Source organism: Myodes glareolus, chromosome 18 (genome assembly GCF_982192425.1).
Source record: "Myodes glareolus chromosome 18, mMyoGla1.1, whole genome shotgun sequence".
In the NCBI taxonomy this organism is placed as follows: domain Eukaryota; kingdom Metazoa; phylum Chordata; class Mammalia; order Rodentia; family Cricetidae; genus Myodes; species Myodes glareolus.
Genome location: NC_142043.1, coordinates 37,266,806 through 37,287,730, shown reverse-complemented (window position 1 = coordinate 37,287,730; position 20,925 = coordinate 37,266,806). Strand labels below are relative to the sequence as shown.

The 20,925-nt window shown below is 45.7% G+C and overlaps 1 protein-coding gene across 1 annotated transcript in view; it reads left to right on the top strand.

The window, feature by feature from the left end:
- The window catches only part of Lonrf2 (LON peptidase N-terminal domain and ring finger 2), a 34,460-nt gene extending 18,040 nt beyond the window's left edge, over positions 1 to 16,420 (top strand). Inside the window, exons 7-12 of the mRNA XM_087898096.1 lie at positions 660 to 774; positions 2,642 to 2,763; positions 3,415 to 3,573; positions 6,004 to 6,166; positions 9,340 to 9,489; positions 13,056 to 16,420. Of these exons, the coding sequence (XP_087754222.1) occupies positions 660 to 774; positions 2,642 to 2,763; positions 3,415 to 3,573; positions 6,004 to 6,166; positions 9,340 to 9,489; positions 13,056 to 13,250 (904 nt within the window). The 3' untranslated portion in view covers positions 13,251 to 16,420. The remainder of the gene's footprint in view (positions 1 to 659; positions 775 to 2,641; positions 2,764 to 3,414; positions 3,574 to 6,003; positions 6,167 to 9,339; positions 9,490 to 13,055) is intronic.
- Positions 16,421 to 20,925: the final 4,505 nt, after the last annotated feature.

The following is a 20,925-nucleotide window of genomic DNA, read 5'->3' as shown; positions in this document are numbered from 1 at the left end:
GTAAGTGTATGTGAGTGTATAAGTGTGTGTGAGTGTGTGTGTATGAGTGTGTATGTGTGTGTTAATATGAGTTACTACTGCTATGATAAAACACCATGACCAAAAACAGTTTGGGGAGGAAAAGGTTTATTTGGCTTGCACTTCAACATCCATAGTCTGTCAATGAAGGAAGTCAGAACAGAAATTCAAACAGGAACCTGGAGGCAGGAGCTGATACAGAGGCCGTGGAAGGGAGCTGCTTATTAGCTTCTTCCCCATGGCTTGCTCAGCCTGATTATTTATAGAACCCAGGATTACCAGCCCAGGGGTGGCCTCGCCCACAATCAACTGGTCCCTCCCACATCATTCATTAATTTAAAAAGTGCTCTAAAGGCTTGCTGATAGCCCAACCTTATGAAGACATTTTTCTCAGTTAGGGTTTCCTCTTCTTAGATGACTGTAGCTGGTGTCGAAATAACTTAAAATTAGCCAGCATAATATAGATCAGTAATAATGGATTTATTTTCTAAAAGTTTAGCGAGGATGTATGTACGAGAGGAGTGGATACAAATGACCCCCACGGCTGGAGGAAACTGCATAGGGCATCCTTTTAAGCAGGCGGCTCTTTGGAGCGTCTGTTCTGAATGTGTCCTGGTGGAAACCCATGCTCTTCTTTCTAGGCTGCTCTTTGAACCTGTCACCACGCCGTGCGGACACACATTTTGCCTGAAATGCCTCGAGCGCTGCCTCGACCATGCTCCACACTGTCCACTGTGCAAGGACAAGCTTTCAGAAGTAAGCGGTTTGTGAACTCAGAAGGCCCCTCTTGTGCTGTGATCGATATTTCATGCATCTCTTCTATTATCTGCTTGTTAAAAATCAGACTTTTTTTTTTTTAAATCTAATATGGGTCATTTCCCACCTCTTTCATCAGCCAGAACGTATAAGGAAGCATTAGATGCAGAAGTAGCCAAATAAAGTATTTTTCAGATATAAATCATTGAGTGAGATTGAAAAAAGCTGTCAGGATATATAGGTATCTACTCATACCAAACCGTTTGACATGCTGATATGCTAGCGTGTGTCCGGGTTGTTCCACACTGTGGTCCAGTCTCTTTTAGGCTCTTTCTAGTCATCAATCGCTACTGCCTTTGGTCTGAAACCAAAGTCAGTAAAATGTGGTGTATAAATGGGAGTTATTTATTGATATTTAACCCAAATCAAAACTCTGGAGTCCGTGTGTACTGAGCGTGCAGATAAGGGAGATGAAATGATAGCATCGCAGAGCTGTGTGCTGGCTCTGTTCTCACTGGTCACCTCTGCATTAATTATCTTCCAGAAGCACACACATGCAGTTTCTAGATAACATGCCTTCTCCTCCCCTTTCTCACCCTCTAGCGCGCACACTGAAGCATACTCCTAGGCGAAATTAACTTCTCCAAAGTCTGACGTGGCAGGAGAAGGTGTTAAAATGAAATAAAATGGAACTTAGACAGCAATGAGGACACTAAGAGAGACTTACATAGATCTAATCTACATGGGAAGTAGACAAAGACAAGCTCCCCTGAGTTAATTGGGAGCATGGGGACCTTGGGGAAGGGTTGAAGTGGGGAGGAGGGAGGCAGGGAGGAGAGCAGAGAAAAATGTAGAGCTCAATAAAAATCAATTAAAAGAAAACAACCACCCACATAAAATAAAAGAATAAAATGAGTATAACTTTTTAATTCATTGCCAAAGCATGTTAAAAAATGTCATCACCGGGGGCTGGAGAGATGGCTCAGTGGTTAAGAGCATTGCCTGCTCTTCCAAAGGTACTGAGTTCAATTCCCAGCAACCACATGGTGGTTCACAACCATCTGTAATGAGGTCTGGTGCCCTCTTCTGGCCTGCAGACATACACACAGACAGAATATTGTATACATAATAAATAAATAAATAAATAAATATTTAAAAAAAAATGTCATCACCATTAAAACCTCTCTAAAACGCGTGTATCTACTTACCTTATGTTGCATGATGCACTTGCATTATTAAATTGCATTCACATTGCAGATTTCTAGACTTTTCAGGGGTTGCAGGATGGTTATCAGTGCTATGCTGTGCCTTACGTTCTGAGTGTACGCGGCAGTTCACTAGGGAGCTCCTCCATGGTCTTCCCCATGCTAGTATCTTCTCTTGCTGACAGGCACACCTCCCCGGTTCTCTGATGCACTCTTGTTTCCGGGATCCAGGGACCTGAGGACCGCTCCCTATGTCCATGAGAACCAAAGCTTGCCTCTGCGACCGTTTGTAACACAAGCCTTTTGCTTGCACTTTTCCCGCTGTCTCACGAGGGCTGGGTGAAGACGCAAAACCTGTACATCATGTCCATGGATGAAAATGTCACAGTAATACCCATCGCTCTGTGTGCTGACCAGAAACTCATAATGGAAGGAAAAATACAGGAACATCCTGGTCATTCACTAAATAAAAGCCCCTTGAGAACAAAATCTTCAAGTGTCCAGTTGTTATTGTATTGCCAGGGAGCACTTGTCACCCAAACAGCAAATGCCCGGCCACCCCTTTCTCACATGTACAGAACAAGAGCCAGCTCAGTGGTGATCATCGTCCTGTGGGAGTAATTACCACTTGGTATCATTTAACATGACTTTTATTGTCACAGTTGTTGGCAACCAGAAATTTTAATGTCACTGTTCTGGCGGAAGAATTGATACTCCGGTACTTACCAGATGAGCTGTCTGATAGGAAGAGGATTCACGATGAAGAAATGTTGGAACTATCGAAGTAAGTGATTCTATCACAGGAAGTCGGGCTTCAGTGCAGAATACTGAGGACAATCTTCACTGACACCTTATCTTAGATTTTGGGTTTTTTTTTTCATAATAGAATTTTTTTGGCCTTTAAATAGAAAAAGTTAGTTGGAAAATATTTGTGGGTCTATAAGTGTAAGTCATAAGAAATATTTCAAAATCTGTTTTTTGAAAGTTGTATATTTGCTTTCTGTGTCTGAACATCTTTCTAAATGGAAGAGCAAACATCAGAACAGGAAGCAGGATTATGACTCATGGAAATTTCCTCTCTCCAGCCGGTTAAAGTGTGTGTTTCCATGTAGACCTGGTCGATCCACGTCTTATGTAAAACTTGATGCCTTTGTCTACTGTGTACTTTCTGCTTTGTGCAATATTTTAAGTATAATCCAAAGCTGTGTGTTTTGCAAGCACAGTACTATAACACAGGATGCTCTCTCATCATCAAACATGACATTAAAGAGGACAGCCTTGGCTGCAAACTGGCTGAGTGGAGACGTCATCGCACACTTAGCCCTGAGTCAGGCTCAGATGCTGTTCTGCCGGCAGCTCTGGCTGCTATAGCAACTGCTCGCTTCTGTTCTGAACAACTTACGCATCGAAGCTAACGTTTCCCCTTGCTCTGCAGCCTGACCCGAGATGTGCCCATCTTTGTGTGTGCCATGGCCTTCCCCACGGTTTCCTGCCCTCTCCATGTCTTTGAGCCCCGCTATCGGCTCATGATAAGAAGATGCATGGAAACCGGCACCAAGCGATTTGGCATGTGTTTGTCTGCAGAGAATGCAGGGTAAGAAACAGCATCTCGAGGCTCCTGTTTAAGGGCAAACTTCCTCTTTGTCCTGAAGAGCAGCTAAAGGTGATACCTGGAAATCGTTAGTCATTCAAATTGCTTTTCAAAAAGTATAAGCTCATAGTTTTTGGTTTTATGCAAACCAGGCCACCTGTTTACTTATATTTTTAAAGATTTATTTATTTTTATATACATTGGTATATTGCCTGCATGTGTGTCTGTGTGACGGTGTCCTCAGGTCCCCTGGAGCTGGTGTTACAGACAGTTGTGAGCTGCCATGTGGGTGCTGGGAATTGAACCCAGGTTCTTTGGAAGAATAGCCAATGTTCTTAAACCTTGAGCCATCTCTCCAGCCACCTGTTTTCACTTCTTATTGCTTCACCTCAGTTGTCTGGAGAGGATGTTGGGAGGCAGCGGGCTGCTGAGGCTTGATTTCAGAATGTGAGTCCCTTCTTGTCCTATGAGAGGTTTTTCCAGTGCACCGTGGTCTTGACCATGATGGTGTCATATCCAAATGGCAGTTGGTGGTACATGCACCCCCCTAGAGGATTCTGGAGGGAAAAAAAGTCACCTCCTGTATGCTGTCACCTGCTGTGCAGGAGGGCGCGGGACACATAGTCTGTCCGTGTGCCCGGGAGAAAGAGGATAATGTGTTTTAAGAGCCACTGAACAGATCCTACTATAAACACCCAGGGGTAAATCAATTTTTTAAGAGAATACACATGTATGAAGAAAATCCTAAAACTTGACCGATTCACATCTATGAAGCTGTACCTGAAAGGCCAGTGTTAGTGGATGCTAAGACTCGATTTCCATAGGAGGCCGTTTGTATACAGCTTCTTCATTTCATTCATATCCCAAAAGGATTTTATTTACCCGTTTTAGAATCAGTGTGACAGCAAAGGACCAGATAGTTTTGAACAAATCAAATGACCAGAAAGAAGGACAGTCTCCTCATATCAGAATCCTAAGCTGCCGTCAGAACATGGAGATCAGACCTGCTCAAATATGAACTCCAGAGTCATGTAATTGCATGAAGGAGAGAGGACACCAGTTAAAGCTGCCAATCAAAGTAGTGGGCAGTCTCAGCAGGACAGCAAAAGCCTCTTCCCTTCTTTGTGTTACTATGTATATGTTTCTAACAGATTCCTGTTGTGAAAACTGTGAATTGGAAAATGTAAAAGAGAGATTAAGAGAAAATAGTAGAGATTATTTTCACAATTGGGAGCAAGCAAAGATTTTTTTAACATAAGACGCTGAACATGCACAATCGTGTGCAAGGGCTTAGTAAATTAGCATATGTTATGATTTGGTTCATCAGAGGTCAGTAGAAGTAGTGTGGCGAAAGCTACAGCAGTTACTCCAAGACTTCTCAAGCACACCAGAGGGCAGAGGGCACCCGAGTCCCGCTAGCATAGGGCAGGAAGGGAAGCCAGAGGGATAGCAGTGTGCTTGAATTGAGGTAGTTTGTAAAAGCACACCGATGGCCCTTTGTGGAGCAGCATGAGGCCGCCTCTGCTGGGAGCTGCAGGCAAGAGGCGTTTGCCCCACTCAAGGGTTCTTGTCCACAGACCAGGTAAGATGCTCCTAGATGGGATGGGCTCTGCAGCTGAGGCAGACGTGGGAGAGCTGGCATTCGGAGGTTGTTTGCCTATAGCTAGAAAAACACAGAACATCTTCTGGCCGCTTCTATGTATGTGCGCACCACAAGTGGGAACGAGATTGTTCTGTTAGGGAACCAGGAAGGGAAGACTTTATCAGATGTCAAAGTGGTTTGTGACTTAAGAATCCTGGGTATCCCAGCGTGTGAGAAGCAGGCAGGGAAAGCAGTGTGGAGGACCAGAGAGGTCACCGAGGGTAGAAAAGCGTAGAGGGTGTTAGTTCAGTGGCAGGACATGCCCACTGACTGTGGCCACCTGGAGGGTATCTGTAGCTTCTGTTGGGCTTATACGTGGAGTGGTGGGATGTAAAAGGGAGGCAGCGAGACAGGCAGTGACTGTAGACTGCCTGCCTCAGGACTTTGATTGGGCAGTGCACGTGAAAGTGGGGAGATTTTCTGTGGGCCGGGAGCAGAGTGTCTGAGCCACACCAAATCTTGTGCGTACTGGACCCTCAACACGGCCTGACCAAGTGGCTAAAGCACCACATTTAAGATTTGGTCTCTTCCCATACCTCAGATCCTACTAGAGCTCTCACTCAGTTGATGCTGAGGCCTGAGGCCTCTGTCAACCAATCTCCATCTCTAGTATAGGCAGTACTCAACAGAAGGGCACAGTATCGCATTGGATGATAACCTTGCTGACCCGATGTAGGGACACCCGCTCTTCAGTCTGGTTTTGCGTTCCTTTAGAAAGCCAGACTTTAGGGGAAATGAAGGCATTTGAATGTTAAACACACAGTTGCCTCTTTCCCCGCCCGTCCTTTCAGGATTTCGGAGTACGGCTGCATGCTGGAGATAAAGGACGTCAGAACTTTCCCCGATGGAAGCTCCGTTGTGGAGGCAGTCGGGATTAGCCGCTTCAGAGTGCTGAACCACCGCCACAGAGACGGCTATAACACCGCGGACATCGAGTACCTGGAAGACGAGAAGGTGAGGGTCATTTTACAGGGCCTCACCGGCGTCGCTCACTTTGTTTTCCCCTCCGTTGTACGCACAGTGTACGGAAATTTGTATTTCCGTCCTAATCCAGCACTTGGACTCTACACGCATTTTCACATGAGTTAAAATTAGTAGAGAAATCTCCTAAATTGAAATGCCCTTGGGAGCCTGGGCCTGTGGTTCCATGTTTGATATTCGAGTCTGGGGACTGCCACACTTTTTCTATAAAGACCAGACACATATCAGGTGACAATTCTGTCTCTGGTTTCTTCATAGAGTCAGTTGATAGTGCCTTGAGCATTACAAAAATAACTATGCCTCTAAAAATGTATAGACATGTTTGTCTTATCATTATTCCCTAAACAGCAGGGTATAGCTGCACGTAGCATCCACCTGTAATCCTAGATGCTTTAGACTGAAGAAGAGGGAATGATGGAGCCCACGTGTGAGGCCAGCAGGGGCAACATGGCCTAACCCTGTCTCCAAAACAAAACAATAGAGTGTAATAACTGTTTCTAGTAGGTCAAGCAATCTATAGATGACTCAGATGGACATGTGTGGGCTTTATGTCAGTGGTACATCATTTTATATGGACTTGGGTATCTGCGGGAGATATTCTGGCTCCGTTCCCCATAGAAACTAACTGATGATTGTGCTTTCGACCCTGCAAGTCATGCGGTCTCTGCTGCAACTAGTTTCGATTCTTAGGATTAATAAGCAGCAGTAAGCCATATGTTAGACTGGTTTCCAATACAATGTTATTTATTAAGACGTGGTGGGAGTTGCCAGAGAGATGTCTAAGTGGTTAAAAGCACTGGCTTCTCTTCCAGAGGACCCAGGTTCCATTCCCAGCACTCACGTGGTGGCTTGTAACCTCCTGTATCTCAGGTTCTAAGAAAGCAGATGCCCTCTTCCAGCCTCCCCAGAAATGCACAGACATGCACGTAGGCAAAACACTCATACATATAAAATACATACCTCGGGGGAAAGGGCTAACCATGTGGTGATGGCCAGCGTTTAGGTCCCAGCAGTGATTCCTCGTATGGTCCAGAGTGAGGTCGAACATAAAACAGTCGTGCTTGAAAGTGCCTTCCAAAGCTAATATAAAAATCTCTCCCCCTTCGAGAATTATTTTTATCTCACAGAAATAACCAGTACACATATTCTGACAGATAAGCAAAGTGTTTTGAACAGGTCCTCGTGAAGATGTTCAGAGATGTCCATACTGCCTCGCCAGTAGCTGAAAGTGGAAGTGGTCTAGATGCCCCTTGGGCAGATGGATGAGCTTTTCCAGCTCATCCTACGGTGGAGATTTATCAGAGGCAAAACCTAATGAACTAGTATTCCAACAGCACGGGTGAGTCTACAGCCAGGCAGAGACGGGAGCCAAACATGGGAGGCTTCACACTGCGTATTCGCTGCACACAGACAGCAGGCAAAAGCGTTGTCTTCTTGACCACTTCCAGAAACAGGAAAAGCGTGACCTGGAGACAGAAGTCGAAATTGCAAGGTGGACTTTTCACCTGACTGGGAATAGATCGGGGCTGGGGAGTCTTTCTGGGTAGTAGCAGTGTTCTCTGTCTGGTGTAGGGTACTGGTGTGATTGTTGCGCTGCCTTGTACCGTTGACAGGATCCCTTGAGCCCAATAATATCTGTGGCAGAGGGGGCGGGGTGCTTTAGGTCTGTAAGTTACGTTATAACAAAATTAGGAATGCTTAGTAAGAGAAAATACTTTGGATTATTGTATCCCTCTTTTCCATTTTTGCTGGAAATCTGCAATGTGGATATAAAAGCATGTACCCTGTCACATCACACTAGAAGTCACACTGGAGACGTAGACACGTTTGTTCAAGTGGGATCATGCTCAGAACACTGGTTGGTTCCGTCAGCTCCCAGATGCCACTTCTGGTGGCTACAGGCCCTGAGAGCCTCAAAGATCAAGTGACCTCAGGGTGCCCACCTCCAAGGCCCCTGGACCATGGGGCTGGCTGCAAAGACTGATCCAATATGGAAGTTCTCAGGCTCGTCCTAGGAAACCGACAACAGATCTAATGAAGTGTTATTGGTATTGCTGTCAACGACACCTTATTTTTAGTGCAGTGTGGATTTACTTTAAAACTGGCTTTAAAAGCTGCTTATGAAGCAATTTTAAAGAAAATCCCAATCACATATGAAGGTTAATCTGTGTAAGTCAAACCTATGATGGTTCTTTCTGTCGGTTACAGTTTCTGTAGATTTTATATAGCTTCGAGAGTTTTCGATCCAGAAAAGACCTGGGTGGTTTATTCTGCTTTACAAGGCTGTGGTCTTGACTGACACACGTCCATGATAGCCAACAATGAAGCCAAGACACGCCCAACCACTAGTACCATGTTCTGCCAGACCATCCTGTGCAGGGCTCAGGGGGAGCCTAATGGTTGCCTGGACAGTGAGGAGTATCAGATGCCAGGCACGGCACACAGCAGTAGCTAATGTGGTGGTCACAGTGCTGCCCAGCACAGCTCCTGGAGTGTGAATTGCTATTAGGAAAATGGTTTGTAAAATACCAGCCCTCATTCCTTGTTCTGCAACACCCAACGAAAAGTTCCCTTGTGTGTATTTATTTCTTTGTTATATTGTGTGTATGTGCACACACATACCATACAGCACAGTGTGTGTGTGTAGGTCAGAGGATTACCTGCAGGAATATATACTTTCCTTTTACCATGAGGGTTCTGAGGTTGGCAGGCTTGGTGCTGCACATTCTTACTTGGTGTTGCTGTCTTGCTGGTTCCTCTGCATACTTATTTATACTACTGACATTTTAAAAATCATTTAAAAAAATTTTAAAATAAAATGTCAGGATGTTCAAAATGTGTCTTATGTATATGGGTAAATAACTTATGATACATCGAATACATAATCTGTATACCATACATACCCAGAGGAGTTATTTATAACGTTGGATATGCGCTCACATTAGAATCTTAAGAGAAGAACCAGGGTGCAATTCGCAGATCTCAGGCTTATTAAAAAGCGATCATTTCTATAGTAAACATGTCATTTTGTGTCATTAGTGAAGGAGTAAATGTCACAAATCCACCTAACTTGTCAGAGGTCACCAGTGTGCAGAGGCCTGTGTTTGCATGGATTACTGAAATGTCTCTCTCTCTTTTCTGGCCAGGTGGAAGGTCCAGAGTATGAAGAACTTACCGCCCTCCATGAGTCCGTGTACCAGCAGGCTGTTTCCTGGTTCGCTTCTCTCCAGGATCACATGAAGAAACAAATTCTAAGCCATTTCGGGTCGATGCCAGAGAGGGAGCCTGAGCCGCAGGTAGGCTTTCTTCCCTTCTCTTGTCATGCCCTTGTTTCCCATGGCAATGTGACAAGGCTCAGCACTCTGTGATAAACTCAGCAGTGCAGCGCTGTGTACCGTTGTGATCATGAGCCAGCTTGAGTCCTAGCTTCCCAAAGGAGACCCAGTACAGCAGCCTGTGCCTTGTGTAGCAGAGTCGATAGATCAGCAACGTTTTCTATCCGTGCGCAAGATCGCCTCAAACAAAAATCCTTCCGTTAGCTCAGAACACCGTGCTTCATCTCTGTCTTGCGCATGCCAAGCCAGATGTTGAGTACCTGAAGGGAAAACCCCACGGCCATCGCTGTCTTGGAAGCCTTAGGTCCTTACTGACCGCCCAGTAGTTTTTGTTGCAACTGACCCTTCGGGAAGCAAATGGGGCCGTTTGCGGTGTGTATCTAAGCGCCAATGCATCACCATCTAATGACAGAGCCGCTCAGGTGCAGAATGGTTACAAAGTACATAGTTCCTTCCAGCTGCTCACATATGTGCCTCTGGATGGCAGAAATTGTGTATGTAGTGGGAAGGACCAACTTTCAACATGTTTCGTATAAAGCAAAATGTGTTTTGCCTTTCCCCATGTTTCTCTCTTCCGGCTCTTGTTGTGCATCTTTCTTTTCCCCTCTGCATCAGTGCTGTTTCTCAGACTCAGAAGTGTGCTTTAAAGCGCAAGTTTCTTGAACGGTGCCTTGCAACTCCTTACAGGGATCAGACAACTGAATGAAAGAGTTAAGAAAAATTTGCCGGCAGGAAAGGTGTCTGAGCGCACAGTGATCAAAAATTAATTCAGAACTTAGTGCCTAGTGGCTTCGAGGTGTTTTGACAGCATTTGCTTGTGCTGTTGCATGGATTTCACTGCAGCCTTGGCTCTGAGCACGGAGCGTGTGCTCTGCACTGCCCATGCTGTCTTGCCACACCGTGCCAGTGGATGCTGCCTGGATCATGTTGACTCAAGATTCAAGACTCGTGTGTGTTGTGTATTGCAGTGTTTTTTTCCCTGTGTGTATAATGTTCTGCGTTTTACAGCAGCGTTGTGGTTTAATTTGCAGAAAACGAAGACTCGGTGCTTTCCTGCCACCGCTCCGGGTCTCTGTCACAGCAGGGCATCTCTGGATTAGAGGGCTTGACTTGAAAAGTTGTTTGATTTGCTCGTCTAGTTTCTTATCTGTTGCTTTATGAAGTCCGCTGGCCAAAAGAGACTTTGGAGGAAAGGGTCTATGTGGTTTACACTTCTGGGTCCCAACTAATCGCTGAGGGAAACCAGGGCAAGAAGTTGAGCAGGGACTGAAGCAGAACCGTGGAGGGACACTGCTCACTGGTTTCTAACTGCTCATGGTCAGCTGATTTCTTCTATAATTCAGACCACCTGCTTAGGGATGGTGCCACCCACAGTGAGCTGGGCCCAGCTATATCAGTTACTGCTAAGAGACAGTGCTTCAGAGACTGTCTTGTGGCCACGGGCCACTCTGACTTAGGTAATCCCTCAACTGAGAATCCCTCAGATGATTCCAGGCTGGGCCAGTGTGAACAGGTGACGCTAACCAGGACAGTTGCTAGCTTGAATCTCATTTAAAAAAAGATCAATAAATAAAGTTTGGCTTGGGATTAGGACAATATTTCCAGCATTTTCTGAAGTGGCTCCAAACATGCTGTATTTATATGAAGTTGGCATTCTCAACATTGATAGCTATGTAAATTCAGAATATTGTTTGGTGCTGAAAAACATTGACAATGCTCTGTATTCAGTATTTCAGCCAAGATTTATTTTTTGTGTATAAAAATAAGAAATCACATATATCTAATTAGTGTTGAACTTACTTTCATCTTTAATAGACGGTACAATTATGTGTATATAAAAGAATTGTTTAAGAATAATTATATTTATGATTTATTAGTAGTAAATGTTTGATTTGTATTAGCAGATGCAGGGTACCTCTGTGCCTAGAGTTGTAAAAAATTCTTAGTTTAAAAAAATCATCAGTAGCGCAAGTTTAGGCCCTGCTTTAGATTCTAAAATCACCTCCGCGTCCTTCCTGGCCACCCCTTCTTACCTCGCCCTTTTCCCACTGTACTGTGTCAAGATTCAAAAGGAAGGTAGTTAGACTAATCAATTCAAATTAATCTCTAATTGGTGGGTGGACTTACTTCCTACCCCTGCTGTGACGCATTGTCACTAACACAATGGCTGCAGCAATGCCAGTGTTTACCTGACAGAATGTGTGGGTCAGAAGCCCTACAGGTGTGCTTTGCCTTAGCAATGGCAGTGCAGTCGCCCCCTGGCGGTTGTAGGAGAGACTGCTTCTGACATCGTCAGCCTCTGAAGATAGCCTTCCTTGGCATTGCTAAGCCAGCAACGCTCCAGTTCCAGCCCTTTCTTCTATGTTACATCTCCCCTGACCACAGTACTGGAAGAATCCACATGGCTCCATCGGTCCACTAGGATAATCTTCCCATTGTAGTAACTTGGTCATATCTTCAAAGGCCCCATTTCCACTTACAGTCACAGACACTGAGATCTTTGGAGACCATTATCCTGCAATGACAAGGATTTTAGTTAAGGGAGGATATTCTTTGTAAGGTGCTTCTCATTAAGCATTTTGTCTTGTGGGATAAGGGAAGGTAAAAATTTGAGTCCCGTAGTGTTTCTCTAGCATCTTCAGAGATTATAGGTCACCTCTGAAGGGCAGGCCAGGATCTTCTTGGCAGTTACTTGAGATGCCTTTGAGCATTGGTTCATGGGTTATTTCTCACCCTCCAGTTAAGTTATTGAACTTGAAAGCTAAAGCCACTGGGGTCTATTCTCCCTAGCTCCCGGTTGGTACCTCTCTAAAGGGAAGAGAAGAGAATCCGAACTTTGTAAGCAAACGGGTTTAGACTTAAATGTCTTTATTCCAGCACCAGAAACAGAAACCGGCTGAGAATCGACGTTGGCTTAGAGTTCAGCCCAGAATGCTCATTTGATTATGTGAAGTAAAGACTAACGTGCATGTACACATGTACCTAAACAAAACTTAAGTGTGTTATTCACACGTATAAATTCACGATAGTTACCACATCTAGTGATGTGTGTACATACGTGTGTTACACACACCTTGCCACTTAGACTTTAAGTTCGGCTTTCCCGTGGCACTCAAACTTGTCCAAATACTTTTGACCTTTATAACAGTATACCTTAGCTAGCCCACTTAAAACTTGAAAGGCATACAGTATTGGCACCTGGAGGTAACATTTATGATCTTTCTTTCTGGTGGGTGTGCATCGTTATCTGGACACTTGGGAGAACAGAGATGGATAAATTCATGGAGTTTCTCTGTGGAACAAGCTGCTCTCGGCAAGTTTCCTTTCATGTCCTTTCCTCGCACCTTGGAATATGTGGCTCTTGTTCAACAGGAACTCTGCGTTCTCAGGGCCTGATGAACTATGACCTGTTCCTACAGCAGAAGGTGGCATCCTTGCCTTTATTTGTTGGTTACACAAAAAGCTGAATTAGGGACCAGCCTGTGTTGTGGACATTAATTATGCTGATCCCCTCGTGTCTTTCACAGAGCAACTCTAGCGGCCCCGCCTGGTCCTGGTGGATTCTGGCCGTGCTGCCATTGGAACGCAAGGCTCAGCTGGCCGTTCTTGGCATGGCCTCCCTGAAAGAGCGGCTGCTTGCCATTCGGCGAATCCTAGTCATCATTACACGCAAGATGAACAGTCGCCAAGAGATGGCTAACAACGCACAGAGAGATAACTGAGTTTCCTCTGCGTCAAGGTTGCTGGAAGACCCTGTGTGTTTATGAGTTCCAGGCAGGGACAGGGGCCCCTCCTCCTCCCTGCTCTTTGTAAAATGCTTGTCAGTAATGTGATACACGGGACAGACGCCAAATACCGGTTTTCTCACACATTCAAAGTCTGCCTGCTGGACTCTTGACACTGTTCAAAGTTAGTCTGAACCCCCAGTGGAAGGTACAGTGGGAAGCCTCATGAGAAAACCTCTTCAGAGCAGGCACTTCAAGAGTCCAGCCCACTACCACCATGGGACACACACGGTTGACATGTGACATAGGTGTAGAAGGTGATGACATTCCCAGTCAGTGTCTTGAGATGAGAGATGGAGAACGTGTGTGCCACTTGCTAGGCAGTGGATCATTAAAGAAGTGAATCATTGTCCACTCTGTCCCCACGAAGTCATAGTTACTGGACAGAGCTGTGTTCGTGTTTCATGTCCTGCTGTAATTCCAGGTGTTGTAAATTGCATGTCGTAATTAAATGAGTGTTACAAATGCAATATGTATCTTGTGTATAGAAAAGACTGAGAATAGCAGCTATTTTGAGACTATATATTTATAAACACCCCGAAAGTGTAATCAAAATGCATTGAAACTATGTGTGCATTGGGATGTCAAACACACAGCCAAACTTGTTTTCTAAGCAAGGTTTTGTGTGTAGTCAACTGGGAATTTCCTGTCTGATAATTATGGGTGTAGTTCCTGACCTCCAGCACATTTTGGGAATATGGATTGGAATACTCAGACATTACTGCTGTCCTGAGCTGGCTGCTTAGTCTGTAAGGTGAGCATCCTGACAGACAAGACCCTGCTGAGCAAATCCCAGTGACAAGTTCTGCTTCCGCTTCACTCATTCAAGGTGTGGGTTTTTTGTTTTTTTTAAAAAAGTACATTTTATGGTGTGAAATCTTTTTATTAGGAAGGTCTTATGATTGCAGTGATAATGTATTTTATTGTTCTTGCCAATAACTGAAATTCAACTTCACCTTGGTACTTAGAATACAACACCCATCTCGTTTACTATGATCTTCAATGTCATCTTAAAAAGAGGCTAAAAGCCCTTTGAGCAAGCAGTTTAACGCACTACCAGTTCGTGTCTTCTTGACATTTATGACATCATCTGACCATGTAAAACAAAACTGGAGCTCCTGTGGCAGAAACCCTTTATTGGAATTTGCCCATGAAAATTAATTGTTTTTAACTTATTCCCTCCCTCCCTCCCTCCCTCCCTCCCTCCCTCCCTCCCTCCCTCCCTCCCTCCCTCCCTTCCTTTTTTTTTCTTTTGGAAATTGTATTGTCCCCGTTTCCAACTGGAAGTGTCCAACTGTGATCATAGTGTCTGCAGTGTCTGTGCTGGCTTAGTGTTTGGAAAATTTTGCTCTCACCTCTGACTTGTTAAATGTGAGAACTGGTTGTGTTCTTGAACTCAGAACCGTTACGTTGTTCATCCTGATTCTGTCGGCCTCTCTCTCGAGTCTTCTCCCCCCCAGGGTTCTAGTGTAAAATCCCATGCCACAATGATTCCAAGAAGAACAACCAAAGTGTTCGGGTTTTGGCACCAAAGGGACCGAGGTATTATTGCCCCACCCACGCTCTGTTCTGTTGCACACCTCCACACAACGCACAGTGGTAGACCCGGGCTTCTCGGGGAATCTGGTTGTCAGAATGTTTCGGTAGCACAAAATAATGAAGTTGAAGTGCCGCCAAGCTGGGGACATGCTCTCGGAATTGTTCCTGGGTCTGAATTTACAAACAAGTGAATGACGAATGCCATTGAGAGAAACAGTAGATGCCCCAGGTTCTCTACAGATGAGAGGCCCATTGCCTAGGGTCGTGCGGGGGAAGCGCTCGAGTCAGGCTAGGCATGGAGGTGATCCGTGAGTTCTGTTGCACGGGCTGAGGCTTTAACAGTGGCGACTTGTAATAACATTAGATCTCCCCTACACTAGATGTGCAAAACCTGTCTCCAGAATTGCAGACAGTCCCAAAGCTCATGTTTTAGCTGTGTAGCTGAACTTTGGAAAAGCAGTTAATATGTAGCTGCATGCTCACAGATCATCCATTTACGCTGCGCCATGTCAGCTGCTGATTTATTCTCGTGAAATGATTGTTACCAACTGAGACTTGTGTGTAATTTCTTTCAGAACAGGATTGAATGAGTGAAGTTCGTATCAATGAATGCCAAGACTTTTGTCTCTTTACAGATCAGTAGTGAAATATTCATATAATATGGAATAATTCACCCAGCTTCTCTGTTGTTTCTTGTTTGAGACGGGGGCAGAGATGTGTTAGTACGTTTCTTACACAAGGCCAGTTTCAAATGTTGTAATGTTTACCGCATTGTGCTCTTTGCCTGTTCATTTTAACTAATTGAAATTGTGTATCTAATATGTGGTAGTTGGGATAGATAAAACGTACAATGTTGTAAATGTTCTTTAGTAAATAATCCCTCCCAGGTAACGAGGTAAATGACTAGATTGTGCGAGATATTAAATTAGCTTTCTGGTGTGGTCCTAACAAACTGCCAGAGACTTCTGGCTGAAAACACAAGGAATACATGATTTCACAATCGTAGAAGTTAGAAGATGAAGATCAAGGTGGTGGAGCCACGCATCCTGTGAGCTTCAGGGAGAATTTCCCTTGCATCTTCTAGCCGTCCCCCATGTGCCCTGGCTCTTGGATAAACATCTGGGACTTCTGTTTATTATTAGTGTGTGGCCTTCTGCTCACTATGTGCTCGCTCACCCTCTGACTTGATCCCATCTGCAGATCAGCGGTGTTTGCAGATAAGGCCGCTGTGTTGGTTGTGTGTGTTTGTTGGCTTGTTTTATAAACATGACACAAGCTACAATCATCTGAGAAGAGGGAACCTCAGTTTTCTTAATGCCCACATGAAAATGCCCTGTGGGTAAGCAAACTGATGTTTGATATGGGGAAACCTGATCTGGTGGTGGTGGTGCCACCCCTGGGCAGGCGGTCTTGGGGATATAAGAAACCCAGCGAAGCAAGTCATGAGCAAGCCAGTGAGCAACACTCCTGCATGGTTTCTGCTTCAGCTTCTGCCTCCAGGTTCCTGCTCTAGCTTCCCTCAGTGATAGACTGTGACCTGTAAGCCAAATAAAGCCTTTCCGTTCTAAGTTGTTTTTGGTCGTGGTGTTTTATCGCAGCAGTAGAAAAACTAACTAAGACAGCCACATGACCGATTCTGTTTCAACATGAATTTTGGAGGAATGCTGTTCAGCACAGTAGAGATGTGGAACCAGTCCACTACTTAACTACTACTCCATCTAACTAGAGAATAGGCTACCAGTGACTTTTCACCATATACAAACAACACACTCTATTGGGCTGAGAATGGAGCTCAGTGGTAGAATGTTTGCCTGGCATCCACAAGACCCTGAGCTGATCCCCAGAACCACATAAACTGGGTATGGTGTGTGCATGTGGGTAATCTAAGCACCTGGGACATAGGGCAGGAGGATCAGACAGTCGAGATCACACTTAACTACATGGTAAAGTCAAAGCCAACCTGGGCCGTGTGAGATCCTGACTGGAGAAAAAAACAATACAAAACATTACCCTTTAAGATCATCTCTGTGATGAAGAGCAGGTGAGATTCAGTGGCATGGGGCAGCAAGAATCCATCTGAAGATGGAGAAGGAATATCCAGTTGTACACAGGCAGAACCAGAGGCTTTCATAGACCAGTGGCACTTACCACTTCATGCCCATGCTATGTTAGGGATTCCAGATAAGATCAAACACCAAGAAGAAAATGACCAAGCTGAGTTTATGTTCAAATGGGCTTTGTGTAGATATGTCACCTAAACAATGGCAGCCCCATAATGCCTCGCTCATGGGTAGTCTTGAAAGAATCGTGTAAGCTAAGCCTCATAGTGGGCAGAACGGAGGGCAGGGCACCTGCTCGCCCACTCTGTGGGTGAAGAAAAGCAGGCCAAGTCAGAATATAGATGGCCCCTCAGGCAGCACCAAATAGCTCGTCTGGTGTTAGGAACCTGGAAGGCCTGGAAAGCTTGGGATGGGGTCTGATGCAGAGGCATGTTGGAGCATCTGTGGACAATAGACAGAGAATGATGTCTGTCATATTTCGTGTTTGTTTTCTGAAAACCATCCTTTCTTCCCCACCGAAGAGGTGCCTCGTGACCTAATACACAAGATGACTCAGTCATTGGCCACCCAGTGCTGGCTCAGTGGTAGGAAAGGTGAAGGCTGTGAAGGGATCTGATGGTGTAGGCATTCATTTGTCAAAGTTTTCAGAATTACTGCTTCTACCATACAAATCTCCAACTTGCCACAACGGACAAGTCTGAGCTTGCAACAAACTGATCACAATGGATTCCTTTCACCTTAATAAGGCCGGTGGCTCATTCTAGTAGAAATAGACAGATACCCTGCCTGTTCTGACTACAGAGATCTTCAGAAGTGCCACCAGAGTACTCCCAGAGTGCTTCTTTATCAGCACTGGGTATCATGTGTCACTGTCAATGGACTGGAGATCTTTATACAGAGTAAAGGTATGAAACCTGGCTGTGACCAGGGGACTACATCATGTGACTCACCTAGGCTCACAGGAAGTCCGTGTGGCCTGTTACGGGCACAGGACCAACTCAGAGATACAAGAACAGAATGCCACTCTCCAGGATGCAGGAGACACTTAGGGTTAATCAACTTTACAAAGTATTCTGTCCCCGTAGAGGAGGACCCAAGGGTCTGAGAACCAACGAGTGGTACTTCTAATTCCCAGGAACCTCTTGGAACATGCGTGCTTCCCAAAGCCCTAGGTGAAAGCTCTCAAGATCGAAACAGCTGCTTCTCAAGGGAGACTTCCGTCTGAGAAGATGACAAAAGCTTAGCTGAATCACACATCCAACCTAAGTTTCAAGCTGGGCATTTTAAGGATGACCAGGAGCAGTTGCCCTCCTGGTGCGGGGGAGGTGTCTAACCAGGAAGAGAAAGGGATTGTCCAGCTGCTGTCACGCTGGGGAAGAGAAGTGTGGAATGGAGGTGACCCCTGAGATGTCTCTGTTAGGTGTAGATAGTAATAGCCAAGTGTAGTCACCCTAGATGGAAGATGAGGGGCTCACACCTCTCAGTAAAGCCCCTGGGAATAGCTGAGACATCGCTGAGGGCAAGAGCAGACTGGACAGTATAGTGGGAACTGGGGGACACCAGCTGTAGCCCTGCGTCCAGCAGCACAGCCAAAGATGTTGGCATTCAACCCCCCTCTCTCATTTTCTTTCTGTAAGGTCCTAGCTCTCAGATACAGGAAGTCCTGCATGACCAGGCAGCTGTTCTGCCTCCGAGTCATGTACCCATACCCCGCCTCCGTAAGTTTCTCCTAAGAAGGTAAGTCAACAGAGATCTTGCTGGAGATTCTTCCAGAATCTACACTTAAAAGCAAATCAAAGAGGCTTAGTGTGGCCTGTAGCTAGCCTGAGAATGTACTGCCCTGGCTCCTATAACGAAGCACTGCCTGCTGGCCACTGGCCGGCCATGCTGTCTGTCCTCAGGCCCCTGCTCTGTTCCTTCCTAAGCAGCTCACATCTGTGACTGATCGATATGGGTCTATAAAGGCTGGGCTCCGCCTGACACGGGACATCACTGAGGGATCATTCTGGCTATTGAGGTTATTGACGGACTGGCAATGACACCTGACTGCTCTCCTGACACACACCTCCTCCCTTTCTCGTCCATCAGCGTCCGTTTGGGACTCTCCTTCCTTAACAACCGTTCTGCACACCACAGTTCAGCTGGTGTTTTTTAGCTCTGATGCCATGTGTAGATATGGAATAGACAGGCTGCAGACTGTTGAGAGCAAAAGCTAGTATCGGTTGGAGGAATATCTAGTGACCACATCAAACATGGAGGGGTACTGGCAATTAAAAATCAACCAGGGGCACAACCAAGGGCTGTGTGGACTTTCCTTTGTCAATGTTAAGCCCTCCAAAGCCAGAGGACTGGCTGAGGCAAACAGGGAAGCCCTCCCATGCTTTGGAGTTTCTGTATCTCCAGGCTAACACTGTCCCAACTCATTCACAGCAGAGTTTCTCCTTGAGATTGGAGGAGCAGCAGTTGGGCAAAGAAAAGACAGGTTTAGGGGAAAATGGGTCTTTTTTTTTTTTTAAAAAAAAAATGTTCTTTCTTATTTCAAATCATGGCTGCATGTCTTCTTCAAAAAGTGTGTTCCAGAACATTCCTTCCTCCATTTATGGTTAAGAGTTCACATTTACGGCTCTTAAAGGATAAATCGCAACAGTCTAATTTTGGAGTATTTTAATTGATTTTATTTGCCATTTCAGAACAGAACCAGACAGACACTAGGGGGAGAAGTGATTCAGAGTTCCCTGTCCTGTGTCTCAGTCAGGTTTTATTTATAGCCAGAGGAAAGGAAGTGAGGTGCGGGGAAACAGAAGCAGGACAGACCCCACCAAATCACCTACCTATGTTCAGGGGACTTAAGATTATGTGTGGGAGGGGAAAAAACCCTTCCTAAGCTGTGTCAAGCTCAGAAATGTCAGCAGCAGCCATAGGCAATTCCTTCCGGATCCATACATATCTGGGGTGGCATTAGGAGAAACTTCTCCAATGCTTCTGGTCCACTTGCGCTTATAAACATGGATGTGGCTTTAACCAATCCCTGTCGACCCTCCCAGTTCTGTGTAAAAGTCCCCTATTTCCATCTCCTGCATCTAGAGGTCACAGGATTCCCTTGGTCTCACCTGTCCCTACAGTGCAGGGATGGATTGTGAAAAGGTGAGGGTAGGATCCTGCAGGGAAAAGCAGACCTGAGAGTCAGCCACTTTGAACACAATGATGTTCACAGCCTCTCCAGCAGTGGCTGAAGGATGTGCTCAGACCATGCCAGGGGCTGTGGTCTCACAGTCGTGGGGGGCGGGGACGCCTAGAGACAAACTATCCTAAAAGCTCAACACACAGAAGCTTGATGGAGAATAGTTGTCACACCCTGCAGGCAGCTATGCTTGGCAATGGCCACATGGGGTCACTGCATCCTCAGGAATGAAGGAACACCAACCACCTACCGGCAGGATGAGACCTCCCCCTTTCTTCCAAGCTGAGCTTCTGGGACCCAGTCCCCGCTGCTGTTGGACGTGGTGGGCTTTGAACGAGGGAGCAGCCATCTGAACTGCTCCTCTGATTCTCTCCGGCTATTCTAATGACTGGGATTCCTGCACCTTCTGCATGGATTCATGGCTCAGGAAGCTACAGAGCCTCTCTCTGGGAGGAAACAACTATCCAATAAATCAAGGTCAAGGCCGGGGAGTTGGGAGTCCAGTGTGGTAAATCAGTTTCTGGCTTGATCTGCTGGTGATGGTGTCATAGAACCATCCTTCACGATGAGCAACCTTGGGCTAGCTACCTGGAATCCCGCATCCTTGCTTTGTCTTATTTACACACTAGGGATTGTGACATATACCTTGGGTTTGGGATTGATGCACATAACATCAGGGAAGCCTCGGGTGAGCAATCTGCCCTGACTTCACTTCCAAGTTTGGGACCACAGAAAGAGGAGAGGGGAGGAAGAGGGAAGGGGAGGAGGAGGGGAGGAGAGGAAGAGGGGAGGGGAGAGGAGAGGAGAGGCACTGCTCAGAGCAGCCTGGGGA